The sequence below is a fragment of the Lutjanus erythropterus genome, chromosome 6 (genome assembly GCF_056507025.1).
Source record: "Lutjanus erythropterus isolate fLutEry1 chromosome 6, fLutEry1.hap2, whole genome shotgun sequence".
Classification (NCBI taxonomy): Eukaryota; Metazoa; Chordata; class Actinopteri; order Lutjaniformes; family Lutjanidae; genus Lutjanus; species Lutjanus erythropterus.
The window spans coordinates 33,413,568-33,434,774 of NC_139322.1; the positions used below are offsets into that span (position 1 = coordinate 33,413,568).

The window sequence follows — 21,207 nt, forward strand, 5'->3', positions numbered from 1 at the left end:
TGAACCCTCATGATTTCTTTTCTTGTCTTGTACAGCAGCAGCTGACGGTTTTTTGGCACTGTCCTTCTTATTTTTCTGTACAAAACACTAGAAACACCTTTCAGTATAATGCAGTCCAGTACAACAACACCACAGCCTCCAAAATGTCAGTCAAGGTGCCATGTGGCCATGCTCTTGCAGACATTCATCTTCTCATTAATCCCTGTTTAATATGGATAACCTTTACTGAACGTAAACAGGCAAATTAAAAGGATCCTCCGAAGCTGACTCTGAGTGACTCTTGAGGCAACATCCCCTGCCAGCAGCAGTGTGACTATGTGGCTGACTGTACGCCTGACTTTCGCCAATGTTGCAACTTGACCTAGTTTGACAATTGTGGTGTTTTCTTACTTCTCTCTAGTTATTTCCATGCTGTGTTTTTTAACTATTATAATTGTGACTGTGAAGAGTTTCTTGAGTAATTATTTGTATTTGTTTAAATTTGACTGCTGTTAAGAAAGTGTAGATGTACATGCTTGTTTCACGGTCAGCTTGATGAAATTTATGGTGATGTGTGTTTATCTTTTTTCATGATGATTGAAAGGGTTCTAGACCTTGACTCAAAATTGTGAAGCTGTTGTTGGTTCATGTTACGCGGTTGGCTTTGCTGCAGGTAGAAAGCTCTTTTCAGAGACAGACAAGGCAGACGTGAAGGCAGCAGGCCTCTTACTCACTGTCCAGTGGAGCGAACACTGAACCCACACCAGCATATGGTCCCTCTGTATCTTCACACCTTACTGTCTGGCCCCTCTTCGCTCTGATAAACCTCAACATTTAGCAGCCCCCCCAACCCACAACTAACCCTTTGGCTGGTGGTCATATGAGATGATGCCTGATACCTCTTATGACACAAGACCAGTTATTGGTGTTAAATAGTGATCCCACTGTCCAGGGTGGCAGGTGATGATGCATGTAGGATTAGACATGTTTTTTCAGTCTGCCAGGTACTGTGATGGTTGGCATGTAAATTTTTAAACAGTGAAGATAATTGCTTTGCATCCCTACCTGTTCCTTTACAATACTTACACAGTACTCATCCACTAGGGCTGCAACTAACAGTTATTATCATTATGTATTAAAGGTCCAGTGTATTTTGATTTATGGGGATTTATTAGCAGAAATGGAATCTAGTTTGGTATGTTTTTATTAATGTATTAATTGTATTAATGTATAAGAAAAGTTTTCTTCACCATAGAATGAGCTGTTTATATCTACATAGGGTGTAAGTCCTCTTCCAAACCAAACAAACCAAGCTCTAGATACGGCCTTTTGTGTGTTTTTTTCTTTTAAAGTTTTGTGGCCACCGTTGCATACCACTAAATACTACACACTGGTCCTTTAATCCGCAGACTATTTTTTTAAATTAATAAATTAATAGTTTTCTAGTGTAAAAAAAAAAAGTGAAAAATGCTCGTCATAACTTCCCAAAGTGACGTATTCAGATTGTTTCTGTTGTCCAACCAATTATCCTAAACCTGAAGACTTTCATTTCTTATCATGAATGAAAGCAACAAACCCTCACATTTAAAAAGCCGAAACTAGTAGATGTTTTTGCTTGAAATATGACTGAAACAATTAATTGGTTACCAAAATAGTTGGCAACTATTTGTATTTTGATCAAATAATCGATTAATTGACTAATTACTGCAGCTGTAATAAATAATGAAGACAGCTGCTTTGCATTTCCGGTACTTACTTTATATCCATAGCAATAAATAGGATGATCTTATACTGCTCATTTTGTAATCTTTGGTACCTTAAAACATTTTTCATTCATTCATCATGTTTCATTACAGTGTGGCTCTTTAATTTAAGGGTAAAGTCCATAATTTAAATCATATGTATCATGTTTATAGAGGACAATGTGATTTATTTGTTTGGTACAGTGTGGTTGCATGTGTAGCACAAAACTGTCAGCCTTTACTTGGAACACAGTCGAGTTAGCGGCCAGTCAAACATGTCATGTACTTCCTTTGCACAAAAGCCACACTTCCTGTCCAGAAATGACATCTGCTGCTGCTTTTGTGTCGAGAGGCACTGCTTCATTCTGCACACTGTTTGTTTTCCTTCCCCACTGAGTTGAACCGCTGCCTATCTACTTGAAAAGAAAAAAAAAACATTCTTGTCAATGATTCGGGTGTCTAAAAGAGTGTTGGCTTTTGTTCAGCGTGATTGCTCTGTTTTCACTTCCTGTTTGCATGCCACACACACAAACACCCCAACAGAGGTGTGCGTGCATACTTCTGCTGTTGCAGTTTGGGCTTTTGTAACTTGTCCTCAGCTTTTCTCGCACATAAATTGTTGCAATAAAGTTGACAGTGACTCAAGACAGACAAACTTTGCTGCAACCTGCTCACATGCTTGTTCAGCAAGTGACACATTTGACAGCTGTTTTTTTTATTTTATTATGTTTTTGAATTTTAAATAATATTTTGGGGGGCTTTTCCATGCCTTTATTTGTGGAGGACTGACAGCAAAGGGCCGCAGGAGGAAATTGAACCCATGGCTGCTGCAGAGGACTCAAAGGCTCCACCAACTCAGCTACCAGGCCACCAACAGCTTATGTAACCTGATGTAAGGGCTAAGTTTCACAACGGTCCACTTGAACACGGATCCTGGCTAGTTTCGTCAGGCGTTTGGAAGGAAGAGTGATGTCTGCTTGAAACTGTGGACAGATTGTGCAACTTGCATTCATGACAAAACTGTATGCGGTCACATCTGCATCTAATGTGCTACTTTTAGAACAGAAGATGTCTTTTATTATATTACAGCTGGTACTTTGGTTGTTAATGTTTTTGGCATGATACTGGGGCCAGTAATGGCCTGTCGTAATGTACCTTGTGCAGAAAGCAGCATCTTCAAATAATGTGCAGGCTCAAAAAGTCTCCAAAAAAGTTTATTAAAATAAGACTAGACCTTTTGTGTTGATTACACCAGTCACCCCAGTTGAGATAAAAAGTGATCAATCCTAGAATGGTTGGTCTTCACTTATGTTGTGGACCCGAGAATGCTTTTCTGAACTGTACCTGACTTTGACAAGAGGTTTTCACGCTCAAGTAAACATACTTACTTAGATACTGGTCAAACGGCCTCGGGTGCTGAAAAACCTCTTGCTAGTTCAAGTGTGAAAACACCCTTGTACAACAATTTGTCGACGAGGGCTGAGGAAGGGGTGTGAGGATGTGAAAATGCTAACAAAAAGCTAGTATACTATACAAAGCACACAGGCTTATTTCTGAGAACTTGGGGTCATTTAGAGTTGCCCTTTATGGTTTAAATTAGACCAGTCAGCCTTATTACATGTCTCACCTTTTTTCATGCTATAAAAATATCCAAATGCATACCTAAGGTCTGCAGTTGTTTTGCTTCTGTAGTAAATAACTAGCTTAAATATTTGTAGTTTTTGTCTAGACTAGTTACATGCAAGTGACACACTACCACATGCCAGCACTTTACAAGAACAGACCAAGCCAGTAAGTTTAAAGAATGAGTGACATTTTGCAAATACATGCTTATTACTGTCACAATTTAGTAGTGTGCTGCAGCAGGTACTTCTGTTGAAGTACACAGGCTTTTCAGGGTAAGTAAGGAAGAAAAGATTCTGAACAAGTACTGAGCAATAGAAAGACAAAGTATTCAATGCTGCATAACTGCAGCACAGACTATAATTGAGCAAAATAATAAATGTACAGACCAGAATGTGAAAATGTTAGTGGTAACAACAAGAGTAAGACTGCAAGAATTTTACTTTATTTTAGAAAAAAAGCTACCACATTTGTAATATATTAATAACTGTAAATGGCTGCAAAAAACAGTTTGGTATATTTCTTTCTTTGATAACCACAAGTTTAGCAGGCCTTTTGGAGCATGTAAATCTTGGTGTTTTGTGTTTTTAGTAAGACTTTCAATTGTTTCCTTTGTGGTGGACTTCACTGGCTTTACCATACTGAAATATTCGTGGTATAATTCTTACATTAGTGTTGGATTTGGAAGCTACTTTGTGGTCTGTCAAGAAGCTTCATGGTTTTGTTTCTAGTCTCCTGTGGGATTGCATCATGAGCAGTTTCCCCTAACAGCCCATCGCCCCTGTGGCAAGAGACCATCATGTGCAATATCTCTGTTGTGCTCCGTGCAGCAGCTGAGCCCCCTCTGTGGAGCCACTCTGATTCATTATTATGAGTCCAAGGGTATCAAAAAATGAATTTGGGTCCCATCTGACCAACTATTATTAACACATTGATTGATGTCATCACTATTTTTAGGTATTGGAGAGTAACTCTGTATCTTATGCACACAATCTGCTGTGAGCTGCTTAGGGCAATTTATGCAGGAAAGGCCACAATGTTTATCCATAGCTGTGTTTTATCCAAGGAAATCTATCGTTTATAATTTTAAGGACCACAGTTTGCTGTGGGCTTTCAAAACAGAATCATCTCCTCTTTCATTTATCTCAAATTTGCAGCCTGTATGTGTCAAGAGCTGGCATGTGGCTGAATCAGATCTCCATAACAGATAGGTAAATCAGGCGATCGTAACTAACATAGACAGCTATTGTTATTCATCAGTCATGTAAATATTATTCATCAATGTCTGATCCTTCACTTAATGTGATTCCACTCCCTTGCCTCACTGATGACGGTGTGCTGATGTCAGTAAAGAGGCAGAAAGGTCACCTGAGATGGAGATATGAAAGTAAACAAGGACCGTCAGCCGCATCCTGCTGTCCCTCAGTATGTTGATGAACAAGTAATGAGCTCAACAACCGTGTCCAGTGGGTAGAGTAGAGTTACAGAATTTGTCAACACTGCTGCATCTGTTTTTCATGATTGATTTTTTTCCAATAACAACAGGCTTAGTGATGTACTGTGGAAAGGATGGCTCTTTCAATATTCATCTCATATCTTAATGTCATTGTGTGTGTGTGTGTGTGTGTGTGTGTGTGTGTGTGTGTGTGTGTGTGTGTGTGCATGCATGTGTGTTTGTGCAATGCTCTGAGGTATTGTCCTTTCTATGCAAATGATGCATGAGTTGTAATATGCTTAGGGTTATCTGAGGGTACAGTCACATCTGCTTCTTTTGTGTTCAGCGATGGGAATATATATATGTGTGTGTGTGTGTATATAAATATATACACACACACACACACATATGTATCACACTGCTAAAGTTCTAAAGTCAATCTGAACATGTTAATAAAAGTCACATGGAATTATTCATAGTCTATCTGTTAGGCTGAATCAGATACTGATATTCCATGATCCATTCCTTTTCTTTGTAAGGCAACACTTTATTGAATTTCCAAGTTCACAGGGAAGTTCACAGTGGCAGCAGCATTCATGTAATATAGTAAACAAGCGAAGTTAAAGCCTGGATTGTACTCCCAAACTCATGTCCTCTGAGCCAATGTGAGCTAACTATGCTAATGATGCTTTAGGAATGTGCAACAACATTTTTTGATGACAGTAGATTTAAATGTATTGGTTATCACATAATTTTTCTGTGAGCTGTCTAACTTTGTAACTGTTTGGGAGTGTATTCAGGCCTATGTCTGGGGGCCAGAATGTCCCCAGACGTAGCTGAGCTCTGACAAAAAACAAACAAACAAAAACACCTGCGACTGCTTGAAGAATCAGAGGCACCAGGAGATCTCTGGCTGGTGATTTGAGTGTTTGACTGTCAAGTGGCAGCCCTAGAATTACATGTAGCTGTTCTCTGAGATTTAGTAAGCAGTCAGCTTGCAATGTTACAGATTTAGGATGTGGAGTAAGTCAAAACAAATCAGATTGCAGTCTCTGTAACCTCTGCTAAGTATGACTGACTTTTGTGTTTTCCTGGCAGAAAGGTACTTTGACTGGTGGTAATTGCCATTAAAAGCTCAAAAAATGGCAGAATACGAATTTAGTGCAGACTACAGTTTGCCCACTTACACTGCTCTGCTTTCCAACCATAATGAACTGCTGTCCATCAGATGTCAACATCCTTCCAATTATACTCACAGCACCTTCTTTTGAGGCCATTTCCTGTTGCTGATTCTGATCACACTCTCAATATATTGCTGTCCAGGCTGTAAAAAAAAAACAGAGTTTGAATAAGCTCAGACATGCTTGGTGTGCATGCCCAGTTTATGCTCTGTTCCGTTGTCTACTCTGGCTCTACTCAAGCCAGTGTCTCAGTCATGATGGTGAACAGAAAAAGCTTCCAATTTTCTCTCCAAATAAACCTGTGTGCTTTGTGATGGAACAATGAAGACAGCCAATACAACCCTGGGCTGAGAATGGCCATGTTGAAGCGAGGACCTGGACTGAAAGGATCTCTTTGTTGCTTCTTCTCTCCATCCTCCCTGCTGATTCCCCGGTCACCACATCTGTGTGGCACATTTTGCAAAGGAGTGAATCCTGCTTGGATGGTAGCTGTCTAATATGTCAATAAGGAGTGACTCCCCAGTCCCTTTCCTTTTTTTTTATTTTCATCCTTTGCCCCATTTACTTTCTCCGGCACCCACCCCGCCCTCACCCTGCTCTCCACCATCTAAAAGCGACTGAGGAAAAGCCTTGTTTCCTGCCTCTTCTTGTCTTCTCTGCCAGGGAGCAATCTCTCACATGAGTGACTCCTCCAGTGTGGACACGGTACAAGTTGCCATATGGGAGATTTAATTAGTGTATGCCTCAAGCACAATCAGCTCCCTCCCAAAACCAGTCAAGAGCACAACGACTACTGCTTCCCTTTAATACTGGTCTTAATTAGCAAGGTCGCAGCTCACTGCTAAGGACCTTTGCTTTCTATTTTGGTACAACCTACGCAAAAGCTAGTAAAGAGAGGAAAAAAAAAAACTGGAGACAATCCTCCCAAAGTGTTCGGCCTCAGAGGAAATGATATGATTGCTGCCTGACTGCCTGACTGCCTGGTTGGCTGGCCTCTATCTTTAGAGCAAATGTGTGATTATAAGTGTCAGTCTTTCATTATATGCAAGCGACTTACTGTAAGTAATACATGTAGTAGGCTGATGTTATGTGTGACTGTAGAGAGCATGCAAGGGCTTTCTATAAAAGGTCGGTTCACCAAAATTACAATAAAACATTTTCTTATGTGCATCTAGTTGTATCTGCCCATGCAAACATTTTGGGTTGCTGTTTATTTTCTAGTTAAATGTATTTGGACTGGAATTTGAATCTTTTTACTTTTTGAATACCAAATAAAAATGTAGCATCAAAAAAGCACCAAGAATAGAAACATGTTAAGCAACAATGGTTTGGTCAGATTTGTACTCATTACTTCTTGAATTTCTTTGATAGGAGATTTCTTGATCGTGATCTCGAAACTTCTCTATTTTTAGTCTTTATTTCATTTAGATATACTGAGCAGTTTGATGTATTTTTAAATGAAAAAAAGTATTAAAAACGTATTGCTGTGTATTGAAACTCGGGTGTTATACTCGACATTGACCGTTTTCTAAATGATACCCAGCACTACTGAGTACTGTGGAAAGAAAACTGTTAAAATTATTGTCATTTTCATGTTGTGAGTGACAGTAAAAGTTAAACGTGTCTGTTTGCACCCGGGTGAGAACAGATACATGGCAGCTATTCAGCTATTTACCCCTCTAAATCTCTAAAGAGAGATAAATCTCTTGAGAGGAGGTTGTGGTGGATGACTGGGTTAAACACGGGTCTCTCCCCTGGGAAACCAGAGTTCAAGTCCTTACCCTGGAAACTGTGTTTTTCAGTTGAAGTTTGATCAGGTTTAGGCATTGAAACTACTTGCTTAGGTTCAGGAAAAGCTCAAGGTTTGTCTCTGCCATGTGGATGCAAATCGCCACATTGGCTATTTACACCCTCATTGCAAATAGCATTCTTGGATTTGGATAGCTATGTGTTTGTCTCTCCCATGCTAGGCTATATACACTTGGATGTAAATAGCTACATTGGCTATTCTACCCAATAGCATTGTTTGCTGCTAACACCTGGGTGCAAATGCTTGCTTGCTTCCATTGTATTGAACTTGAGGTTGAAAATTTATGATGCAAATAAAACTCAAAACTACTGGATACCACCAGATCATCTGCCCTTTAACGTGAGCGCCCAGGCTCTATTGTGTACACATCATTGCGCTGCTTGTTTCACCATTGTATCTTTTAAGTGGCAGGTGTGAATCAGCTCAAAGAGCTGTACCCTCCAGTGACACTCATTTCATCATTGAACCCAGTGTTTTTTTCCCTTTGTATCACCCGTCTTCCACGTGGCATGCTATCAGTTTTCAGACTTGAGGTGCTGAAAAGCAGGCAGTCACAACAGCAGAAGTCTGCCAGATGAAGGAGGCTACAGGAGTAGACTTTTATTTGGTCGTTTGGGGATTCATATCTCCACTATCCCTTTCTTTTCAAGACAGTATTGGCGCCTGGAGATGAGGCAGACAGAGGCAGGTAAAGCCTGTCAGAGACAGGCTGATAGACAGAGAATTGAGGAAGAGAGAATAAAAGAAACTGTTTGCAGATTCACTTCCCCTCTCTTCACCATTCTCCCCCTTTTTCTAAGTCCTTCTGATTGGCAGGCATGTACACACACAGACAAAACTGCACACACAAGCAAAGCTCAACTTGACATGAGCCTATTATGGTCGTCTTCAGTGAAGTGGTGTGTGTAGACACTGCAACAATGAAGCAGCTATTTTTGTTGGTATCTTACAGCTGAATGCTCAGGTGCATTAGCTTCCACTACAGATCCATACACTGAGCTTCACAGTGTCACAAGACAGTGAGAAAAAACACGTCATATAGTGGAAAAGTTCTTTGGTACCTAAGGGATGTGAAACAACTGTGACATGTCTGTGTCTGGCACCATGAAAGACAATTTTCTGTGACTGTGTGAGTGTACATGTGACTGCCTGATGCTCAAAGGCTTGTGTGTTTATGCTCATGCATAGTGGTGTGACAAAATCTACACATATCTGTTTCCTCTAGGTAGAGAGCACATACATACTTGTACATACTACTTTTAAAATCAGTAGAGGGAACCTGGACTTCCACTTCCAGACCACTCACGTGTGCACATGAAATAGTTCGGGGTTTGAGCTGTCAAAGCTGTCAAAGCTTCAAAGCTGTCCTCATTGATGGTAGAGATGCACATGCAATTATTGCAAATAGCAACTTAACTATTAGACATTTCAAAAAACCTCCACACCACAGACATATTCACATTGGGTGTGCATAATTAAGGCTCATCTTATCAGGCTGATACTGATATTTCATTTTAAAGTCTTTATCGTGCCAAATATTAATATGCGTCCCCATTAGATAGTCCATTAGTCTCTCCTGGGACAGGAAAAGGTTTCATTATCAATTTCATTAATACTGATACTGATACTGATGTGTGTCGATCCTCTTATTGATTCTACTGGCCATATTTTGGTGCAAAAATAAAAATATGACATGATAAGATGTGAAAAGGTTCAACAGTTAATTTATTATTACTTTTTTGTGGAAATAAGAAGTTAAAGTGGTGTCATTGAATTGTTGCATTTAGCTGCAACATTTTGCTCTGTCAGCTGCTCATGTGACATTACATAAGTACCAATAGTGGTATCGTTTGTCCAGGAGCTTATCGATATTTCAGTACTGACAAGTCAGGAAATTGATTCAGATTATTACCAGTTCTAGATACCATCTCTACTCGGGACATTCAGAACTCACTACGCTTATATTATCATATATGTAAATGATTATTTTTTTAACCTGCTTTGTTTCCATTTTCTCTTTAGGCTTTTTTGCACAGAATCAGGCAAACTGCAGATGACCAACAGTGTCTCTCACCTGAACATGTCAAGGTAGGCCTGGCTTTTCAAGTTTTTTTTTTTTTTGTGCGGTCAAAAGTTCAAGTTAGCAAGTCACATGATTTGGTTTTTGATATTGTGATTTCTCAGATATAATATTTATTCACAGATTTTCCTTCTTTCCCCCACATCCTTGTCCATCTGTTGGTCACTTCCTTGCTCTTTTCTCTCTCTTCCTTCCACCCTGCCTCTTTATCTCTTCCTTCCTCTGTATCCCCTCCCTTTACATCATTCCTCTGTTTATAGATTCTGTTTTCAAATATTGAGGACATCCTGGAGTTGCACAACAAGGTGTTGTCTGCAGTGGAGACCAGTCTGCAGCCTGAACCCAACCCTCAGCATGCCCTGGGACACGTGTTCCTCCAGTTTGTAAGTGCATTACACACACAAAAACACACATAAAACAGCAAGACGGTCACACGCATATACAAGCACATGGACACGCATGTGGGAGCGCATGCATGCATGAATTCCTCCCCCATGCGAGAACACACACACAAACTCTTTTCATGGGCTACCCGTAACCACAGATGCAGGGAAAGCGTGCAAAGCCTGCTGTGAAAATACCCCTTAATTCTCTCTTTCTCACATGAAACACCCCTCCCATCTCTTGGACTCCCCCCTCACACACACACACACAAACACATACACACTCTCACAGGCTACCACCACCCCTTTGCCTTTCCTCTTTTTCCTAACAGGCCTGCATCCTGTCAGGCAAAAAAAAAGTCTCTCTGCCCTCCATCTCTCTTCATCAGTCTGTGCAAGTTGCTGTCTCTGCCATCTCCTTCTTTTTGCCTGTCCATCCCTCCATCCAAAGATTCCTCTCCGCTCTGCGACCCCACCACCACCCCCTCCGCTCCCCTCCCCTCTATTTGAACTCGTTTGGCCTCAGGGAACAAACAAAGAAGGGTTTGTGTCCAGGGAGGAAGAGATGGTGTGTCACTCAGCGAGGGGACAATGCTTCTGCTGGTTGCACTCAATCTCAAGCTCCTTCTCTTTCTCTCTGTTTGTCTCTCTCTGATAAACTTGAATTCACTTTCACTGAGGCACATAACACCTCAGCTAGGTATTCCTCCATCAGTCTGCAGGTCAGGGCTGCAGGATACCATTAGATTTGAATTTTAGTTTCTGAAAAGCATAAAAAAAACTCTTATTGTTGAAGAGCCAACAGACCGACATGTTTTTGTCTGCCTCTTGCTTTTTCACCCAGGTTCAATCTAATATTAGAGCCAAGCATCTGTGGATCTTTGGTACTGCTAAAATTAAACTCAACCACTGACATCATTTCTGCCTCCAGAGAAAGTTTTGCCTCTGAGAACCGTCTGCTTAAAATCCAACCTGCATGCCACTTTATGAACCACACTACCCTTCAATAATAATATATTCTATATCATACCTTGCAGTATGAATTCAGTTTAATCACATCTGTGGATGGCGGTTAAATTGGCTCATCAAAATGTACCTTCACACATGTGTGAGATGTTACGGTCATTCAGTCTGTCAGGCCAAGTGTCAGGGTGGAAAATTGATTAAAGGACCCTGACCCGTTTTTTTTTTTCCATCCATCTGTGGTCAGACTGGGAGATATAGAGGTCAGACTGGAAGGGTAATAGGGAAGCTGCAGGTGCTTGGATTTCTAACTGAATCGATGGGAGGCATAGCCTCGGTCTCTTCATAATTTCAGTTTACTTCAAGTCTGCCTCAGTGCCATGACAGGAAAGAAACCTCTGTGACTCAAACCAGAATTGGATTTCTATTTCAGGTATGATGATGAGTCATAGTGTTGAAGGAGAATATAATAAATATGAATAATATTTCAGTCCAGTTCTTTTCAACAGATTATGATGTGTCATATGAAAACTACACATAAAAACACAGGTACAGGTTCTACACATTTAAAACGTATAGTACCAATACTATAATATAATTAATGTTTATACATATTTCAGGTTTGCATCTAATAATTGCTTTCATTGTCAGTCAATCTGTCAGTTATTCAATTGTCAATTAGTTTTGTCTGACAGACAGGCCAAAGATGACACATTTAAAATAATGTAGGATAGAAGGATAGAAGCAGAAAATCCTTACTTTGAAAAACCAGATTGTGTTTGACATTTTTTGTTGATGGATGTCTTAAAGTGGAAGGCTGACGATATTCTGTTTTTTCTTACTACTGTAACAAGTACTGTAGACAAAGTCTGATAAAGCTTATTTCCCTGTGACTTAGAGCTACTAAAGGAATTTTTGAAATGTAACAAAGTGTAAAAAAGATAAATCACACATTCACAAAGGGTTATATGTACAATTTTTTGGCGGGGAATGGTCACCTCATAATTCAAAGGTTGTCTGGCTGCTCGCAGTGACAACAAGATTCCAGGAAGTGATTGCACCTCGTTGAGAAATAGTCCACCATGTACACCCTTGTAAAACCAAGTTTCTTTTTTTACACTTAAGTTTTTTTTACACCATAAAGACATGAGATATAACGTGTTAATATAACATGCTGGCGGGCAAATTTTTGTCACCATTGGGCAGTTATTTCCCCTTTTTTATGCTAAGCTAAGCTAACAGGCTGCTAGCAGGTATATATTTACCATATAGATGTGAAGGGAGTAATGATCTTCTCATCTGACTCAGTGAAAAGCAAATAAAGTTATTTCTTAAAATGTTGAAGTATTCCTTTGAATGATTTTTGAATTTCAGTCAAATGTTTGTGAATAATGTTCCAATGCATCGTTTCAGCATTAATGTTTAATGCTTCAAAATTAATTATATAAAAGTATGAATACATACATAAAACATTTCTTTTTTACTTTCTTGCTTCACTTAGTTTACAACTATAATACACATTATAGTGTGTTATAAACAACTTAATAAATGTTTCTATACTGCTTATAAATGTTAAATAGGGGGACTGAAAGTAAGAAGTGTTACGCTGCATATCCATTACGTTTGACCCATGATCTTTTGTCTCCTCTAACACTGACACCTCTCATCCAATCGGTCGGCCTCGTCTGGCGCCCTCCAGCCGTAGCCCTTGACCTCGACCAGAGGTCAACACCATGACTGGGATTTGATTAACCTCCCGCATTGTTCCACAAGACTGTCTGCCACTCACAGTTAGGGAAGAAAAATGGGAAGATTCATTGCTATTCAAAGTCAGATGTTGCCAAGATGGCTTGGGAGGCTGCAGATGTTAAAAAAAACAGTGCACCAGTCTTTGATTTTGAATTAAAATAACCACATTTGTTGTTATAACTCCCCTTCAGCAGTACAGAGATGCTTCGTCATCACTATTAATAAATGTAAGACTTTTTACCAAATAATAATTTTCATTCAAACATTTGGAATGAGTCTGTTTTCTCTAACCAAACACACACACACAGATGTCAAAGCCCTCGTTTCAAGATCACGGCATGCATGGGATTATTCAAACTCTGCAAAGGTGAAAAAGTGAGTCATGTTTGAGAGGAGGAATCACAGACATCAATATTTGCTCTATTTCTGTGAGTGTATACATGAGCACTGTGCAAGAAGCAACAGTCATGTCATTATGCACGTTCTGAACTACACCCATTATGCTTTGACTCTCTGTGATTCCTCGTGTGTGATACTACCCTCTCATCTAGCCTCCGGAATAACATTCCAGTGACGAAGAATTCAAATAAAGACTTATGTTTATCAAAGGGACAACCCAAGTCTTTGAGCTATATTGGGTACAACTGATGTCTTTCAGTCTTAGAGTTTTAAATTGACTCTGTGGTTCACATTTTGGCTCTGGTAAGACATTTAAGTGTGCTTGAATTGACTATGTAGTTATTGACACCTGAGACAAGGAAATACCTTGGAGTGGGGCTTGGGTTGTAAACATAGTTTCAGAAAGGCATGCTGTCTTCAGGTTCAGCTACTGAAGAGCCACCATATCCAAGAGCATGTAAGCGTAAACCGATATACTGTGGCTACATTTTACGTGTCCTTAATATTCAGCCTGCTCAAGTTCATGAGTTGATCCATGTATTTTTTTTTCTGTACTCTCTTTAATATAGACTGGAACAGCTTAGTTCAGACAAATAAAACCTCCACAAGTTGTTTGGGATACATGCATACTATCTGGGATACTGACACATGGAAACATGTCATCCTGTTTACTGCTGGATTTCACAGTGTGGGCATATTCAATGTAGCTGTTCTCTGAAGCTGGGCAGAGCAAACAGACAGACATATTCTGTTAACTAGTTTTATGAATAGCTATTGTTCAAGTTACTTATTCTGCCCAGATTAAGAGCATTAATTAATTAAGCTTCAAAATTCATATTAACATTTTGCTCCATAATACAAGGTATGCACATATTTGATATTTTGGATCGATAGTTTGTTACCAGATGACACAATGTTACGTGCGGTGGACAAAATAAAGTCAGAATCAACTTTATTGTCACACTATCTTGAATTTGTTTTCTGCTGGAAAGCTTTGGTACTACAGAGCTAACAAAAGTGGTCTCATTGAAATAAAAACGGAAGCCTGTGTTTTATGACAAAGTGGTAATGGGAGTGGTAAAGTCTCCTAACTCTGTAACTACTACCTTACTGTTAAATATACTGGACATGATTTTGAGCAGATGAGCAGAAACACCAACATGTAAAATGTCACCAATGTCCAACTGTTCATTTTACAACACAGGGTTGTATAATTGGATTAAGCTGTAGTTTCCTCTCTTGCTACTCACAAATGCAATGTTATATATTAACATTATATACATTTATTATTTTTTGAGTAAATAAGAAGTTGGAGAAATCAAAATAATACAAACTGTTTTGCATGGTGGAAGTCTTACAGCCTGAGGGAGAAGCTGCTCTGCTGTCTGGTGCTATGGCAGCGGATGCTTCTGTATCTCTTGCCAGACAGCAGCAGAGTGAACAGGTTCTGGCTGGGGTTTGTTGTCTTTGGGTATCCTTTGGGCTCTGCACAGGCGCCTTCTCTCCCTGATATCACTGATGCTTGGTACCAGTGATGGCCTGGGCATTTTTAATTACCTGCTGTCACATCTCATATCAGTTTGTAATCTTGCCACTCAGAATGCCTTCTATTACTCTTGTGTAAAGTACATATAGTATATGTATAATAGAATACAAATAATTTATCTTCACATGTACACATGAATAAATAGACTGAAGTAGTACACGCCTTGACCCTCTGATGCTCTCGTCTACTAGTTGTCTAGTGTGAGTGTACTAACTCAGTTTGACAGTAACTGGGGTTTCACGCCATATGCCGGCCCAGCTGTTGCTCCCAGTGGTGCTTTGGACTGGAGTCCCCTGCCAAACGCAGCTTTGGGTGTGTTTGGGTTCCTGCCTGCCTGTGTGGTTAAAAACTGCCCTCCGTTTACATTGTGCTGCTCACTTGTGTTACACATCTACAAAAGATTTTCACCTCTTTCTGGTCAACAGAGTGGGACTGAGCGGAGACACAGAGTTCTATAAAAAAGACCTTTTAGCTTTGTTTGGTCGCTTCAGTCAGTACTGCTGGGTTACCGTGTAAAACAAGCACACATGCGTTTGTGTGTGGGAGTAAAAACCACACACATTTATTTTCCATATCTGTGCTAGTACAGGATGCTGACTTGGTAACCATTTGTATTTTTAAAGGTGCTGTCATGGATAATCATTTTATGGAACTTGATAACATCTTAATCAGTAAATTTAAGCTCTTTACCCTGATTGGTCTCAGTGACTGAATATTGACTGTTCCTTTTGTAGTACTATGACCAGGCCAGGATTACATGCAAAGCCTTGGCGCAGCACCGTTTCAGTTGAGGTTGAAAGCAGTGTCCGAGCACCTGCAGTTTTAGATTTCACTTACTATGCTGTTTCAAATGACAGTTTCAGTTTCTAGACCTCAAGCTCAGGCCCCACCATGCACATGGTTTCACATCCCAATTACCGTCGCACAGTTAAGAATACACAATAGGCTTCAATAAGCTCCGGGGTGTAAATTCAACTGCAGCTGTGATACTGTGTGTACACTGTTGCCTACAGTATGCTGCATGAATAATACATTTTAAGCTACAGTAGATTAACTTGCCTGAGTGTCGTATTGCATATTGTAAAGAAACCTAAATGGCAGCTGGACAAAAGCTCCTGTATTAGTGGTAGGGTTTTTTTTGTCTTGCTGCACAGTGTGATGCTATCATGTATGAAGAAGAGGAAGTGTCATATGTTGGCATGCTGTTTTTTCCACTATGATGTCGATTACTTTGAAAACGAGAAGTGTAACAAATGATGTAGATGAATGTGAGTATAGAGCAACTCAAAAAGTTTTATGAGAGTCATTATTCTTTTAGTGGTTCTGTCCAATCATTGCTACACTAACACTTTATCTAGCCTGGCATGGCAAATGCTGATGTTGTTACTAGTGCTAATAATAAACAATGACAGCTGTGGAGTTGTAGTCATCCACCACTTTACTTGTAATAGTACAACTGAATCTCATTACACTGTGCTAACTGGAGCCTTTTCTCCAGTTTGTGCTCTGAACTATCAGTCTTCCCCCTGTCAGATGTCTCAGTAGATTCCTCATGGCTGCCAACTAGCCAATAAAATATGGCATCAAGTCCCCAGGGCCTCATTTCTTAAAATTGTTCTAGATTTTTGCATGGAGTTAGTAAGGTAATTTCTGATGGTGTGCTTATGTTCAATTCATAAAAGATACTGAGCATAAAAAACCTTTGCTTATGCAGATTTTAAGAAGTCCACTTACACACCAGTGATCCATGAATCTCAAATGAACTTTAAATTAACGGCACATGTCTTATAATCAGTGATTTCCATTTATATATTGCAAGCACAGATGAGGGTTTAGTCAGGAATAGCCATAGACCAAAAGATAAAAGCAAACTTTTTGGAAGACAAGATCACAGCTAGTTATGGCAATCAAGAACTGGTTCCAAACTGCCCGAACCATCAGAATCATATGCCTCTGAGCTTATCAATTCCTTTTATCGATGCTGACAGTTGTGCATTGCAAAACTTTGGTGTCAAACTCATGCGTCTATGCTGCTGGAAACTTGCAACAAGAAGGAGTTATGGCTGAGAAACTTTGTTCTCGTCTGTTTCTACACTGTGTTCACTGACTCAGAGATGATAAAACAGTCAAATCATACTTGAGTTCAAAATGAGGCCCCCAGTCTCAAATCCTGACTTGTGTTTCTGTCCTGTTTTGCAGAGGGAGAGTTTCTCAGTGTACGGCGAGTACTGCAGCAATCATGAGAAGGCTTTGCGGCTTCTGATGGAGCTGAACAAGATCCCCAACATCAGGACCTTTCTGCTGGTAAGTCACCACAGCTTCTCTGCTCTGCTTTGCTTGTCTTGCCTTTTCTTTGCATTGCTTGTCTGCTCTCAAGTCATCGCTTTATCCTTCTTCTGCATTTTTACGGGCTTCCTTCCTCTTCTTACTATTTCTCTTGACTTCTCTCTTCCTAATTATGTAGAAAAAACCCTCCATGTTCTGATTATTTCACGTCACATGAATCATTTGTATCCTTTCCTCTAGTTGTGGTCAGACTTGTGTTTGTCCACATAAACCTCTCACCCTATTTTTTATTTGCTTTTAACTTCCCTTCTGTCTTCCTCTGCCCTACATTTCTTTCCTCTAATTGCTTATTTTGTTTTCTGTCATCTTTCCAACCTCCTCCTTTTTCCTTCCATCATATCGCCTCCATTTCCATGTTAACACTTTAATAAAGGGCAGAAAAAAAAACAAGTTCAGAGGGTTCTTCCTGTCCGGACAGGATGCAGCCACCATCAAGGTCACTTTGTTTCGCTCTTATAGTGTTTCCGCTGCCAGCTGTTTCTGTGTTTTGACACCCAAACCTTTGGGTCCTGGACAATGAACTTAGAATGGCGACGGGGCCTTTGAGTGGGGGCCCGACCAATGAAATCATCTGCAGATTCTAGGCCAGCCAGCTGTGGAGTGTTGGCAGCCTTTTTGAGTTTGGCTGAGAGATCTGAGGCCCTGCGTTTGTCGCTGCCTGATGGTTTGCTTCCATGGTATTATTCTGACCCACAAGACTGGAAACACTGGGATCAGAGTGTTGCTGTGTGCTTTGGCTTTTTGCTTCCTCTGGCCCAGTCATGCAGTGGTTAATTGGTTGGTTGTGTGACACTGATGCTTCCAAAATAAAATCACTACACAACATCTGGTTATATATTAAAACAGTTGTCAGACCTGCTCAGTGTAATCTCAGATATTGGAATAGTTCTTGTGCTTTGTGTAGCAACCGTGAGCAAAATAGAAACAAGATTGATTTACAGGAACTTTGAAAAAAACATAAAGCGTTGTCTATTTAAAGGGACAATCAAAAATGCACCTTTTTCTTCTGGCCTGTATTTATGCATCTAGATTGCTTTGGTATGATTTGCAGAGTTTTAAAGATATTGCCTGTAGAGATGTCTGTCTTCTCTCAAATATAATGGAACTAAATGCCAAAAAAATATACATTTTTAGAACTCAACAACAGCAATGTCTCTTTCTAGAAATCATGACCAGGTAACTCAAGGTATTCCAGAGACCTTGTTGTAAGCAGTTTCATGTAGGAACCATTTTCTTACTACAGAAGTACACCCGCCAACTGCATCACTGCACAGAAGGAAGTGAGCATCTGCTCATGGATGAGAGACTCCTGCTTGTGACAGTGCTGGGTGTTAACATTAATGGTGTCCTCCCCAGCTGAGATGTCACCTCTCATTCAGATGCACGGTTCCCTCTGTGTGGTGACATGGTTGTTGTTCAGTAGAAAGAAAACAGTTCCTACATGAAACTGCTCACAACAAGGTCTGTGGATTATCTCGAATAACTGGGTCATGATTTCTAGAAAGAGACGTTGCTGTTGAGTTTTAAAATGTATTTTTGGGGGCTTTGAGCACCACAAGTGCCATCTAATTGCATTATGTTGGATTGTAGTCAAAACATCTCTATAGCCAGTATCTCTAAAACTCAATAACTCATTCCAGACCAGTGTAGATTGATTGATAGCACTACAGACCAAAGGAGGAATATGTATTTTTTATTTTGGGGTGAACTGCCCTTCAAAGGTATATTGATTTTTACAAAGAAAATGTTTGATTCCTTTGTAGTACTGCAGACGATACAGAATGAAGGTTTTTCAATTCTTGAAGTGGTGACCATGTCGAATCATTGTAATAGTAATTAAAGGCAGTGTAATATGTACTGCCATTGGCTTCTTTTCAGATGTGTTTAATTCCAGTGGATTTTTTTCCTCTGGATTAAACTATTTTTATGCTAATTGAATCGCACAATGAAGAGAGCTTCTGAAATTGTATGTAGAAATGAAGTGTTAATTGCATTGGAGGAGAAGAGAGAAGTGAAGTGAAAGCAAAAGGAGGTCAGAGTGAAGAGCGGAGGGAGTTCTGGCTTTAGGCTGGCAGCTTACAAATAAGCAGAAGATGAGAGAAAAGAAGAAAAGGAAGTCTGGGAAGATTTAGATAGAAATGGTCGTATGGGAGAGAAACACTTTAGGATTAATATATTAGGAATTTGTGGAATCCCAAAGTTTTGCAATGATGATCAATTGCATTTTTGTTTCTCATTTTTCCATCAAAAATTCTGCACAACCCCCCACCATCCTCTCCTGCTCTGTGTCGAGTTGAAAGGAATTGCCATATGATTATGCTCCAAACTGATCTCCTGCCTTCTTTCCCACTGGGGAACACTCAAGTGGTTTATCTGCATGGCTGCTTTTGATCTTTCATCCCGTCCCATGAGCTCATAGCATACTGACGGGCTGCGCTCCTGCAAAAATACAAGGCGTAGAGAAACCATAACTGTAACTGTAAGCCCCCTTTCTGAAGAAAACCCCTCCTTTCATCTGGTTCACGGGGGCAGTTTCTTAAAGCCAAAATCTTCTGCGGAATGAGAGGGCACTTTAGAGGTTTCTCAGTGATCCTTTTGTTGAAAAGCATGGATATTTTGGAGGGTTTTTCCGTGGCACTGTAAAGGAAAGTCTTTTTTTTTTTGTTTTGAGCCCCTGATTGTTGGTTTTCTTTAACAGATGCATAAAGACAATCATCTTTTCATATACATTAAGGCTAGTCAATATCACCAACTGCAATATCCAAATTGCTGCAATTTTCTGATACAGGAAAAATGTGTGACTAAACAGCATTATAATGAAGTACCGCAGAGATGCCCTGGCCTACAAATCTTGTTCTCAGGATTAAAAAACATATTTCTTTGATGCACATCCCAACAAATTTTATATCATGACTTTAATATTATTTTCAGTGAAAATTAAGAAAATGAAAATTGTGATCATTCCCACTAATCATGAATCATATTGCAGTCACAATAGCTGTCAAAATAATTACAGTATGATTTTTTTACTATATTGTGCAGCCCTAGTTTATGTAAAAATGCTACCAACATGCTTCATGCATTTATATTAATTCAAATAAATAAAAAGTAAAAACGTGACACCTAAGCAAGTCCAGAACTTGCATGTGTATCAACCTAAATCTCAAAATGAGGCTGGATCAAACCAGAACATGTTATTGCCAGTAATTGAACACCACAGACTTGCCAAAATGAAGCTTTAGTGACAGGATGTGGTGTTTAGCGGTGCGAAGCTTTCCTTCCAACTGCAACTATTGTGGTTTATATTTACCAAAACCAAGGGTGTGCACAGAGATCACAGAGGTCAACGAACAATGTAACTTAATTAATTAATTACTAAATGTTGTAGTCTGTATACTTTGATACAACAATAAAATTGCAAAAATAAAATACATATTTAAATAAACAAAAATAAAAGTCGAAACAGGCTAAGAAAAAAAATCAGGCAGACCTACATGACAATCACACTCTGTATTTATGATTTTTGGGAAACTAAATACAAAAATGCCATATCAATTACAACTTTTGCTTCACAATTGCACGTGCATGTTTAGTATGAAGAGCATGTCTCAGTCTGCATACAGGTTTAATAACTTGTTTATAAAAGCAGAAAAGATATGGAAATGTACCACTCCTGAGGCTTTGCTCACAGACAAACAAAGATAGATTATTCTAGTGCACCTGGACCTGTAATAGATCACAGACTGTGACTGAATGGAAATGCAACAATAGTCATTTAAAGTCTGTTTATTGCTGAAAAAGACACAAGAGACATGAGACAGCAATTGAAACAGCTGCAGATGCTCTAAAATAGTTTTTCCAGACAGGTGCTGTCTTAGATGATAAACATTTTTTATTCAATAGGTATGGAAAAGTTAAAAGGACTCTTCTAGTCTGTAACTGAACCAAGATGCACTTTGAAAAAAACAAGA

At 39.5% G+C, this 21,207-nt stretch overlaps 1 protein-coding gene across 1 annotated transcript in view; it reads left to right on the plus strand.

Moving 5' to 3' along the window:
• prex1 (phosphatidylinositol-3,4,5-trisphosphate-dependent Rac exchange factor 1) overlaps window positions 1-21,207 on the plus strand; it is a 99,717-nt gene that overhangs the window by 12,751 nt on the left and 65,759 nt on the right. The window contains exons 2-4 of the mRNA XM_084721742.1: window positions 9,793-9,858; window positions 10,111-10,233; window positions 17,090-17,194. Of these exons, the coding sequence (XP_084577868.1) occupies window positions 9,793-9,858; window positions 10,111-10,233; window positions 17,090-17,194 (294 nt within the window). The remainder of the gene's footprint in view (window positions 1-9,792; window positions 9,859-10,110; window positions 10,234-17,089; window positions 17,195-21,207) is intronic.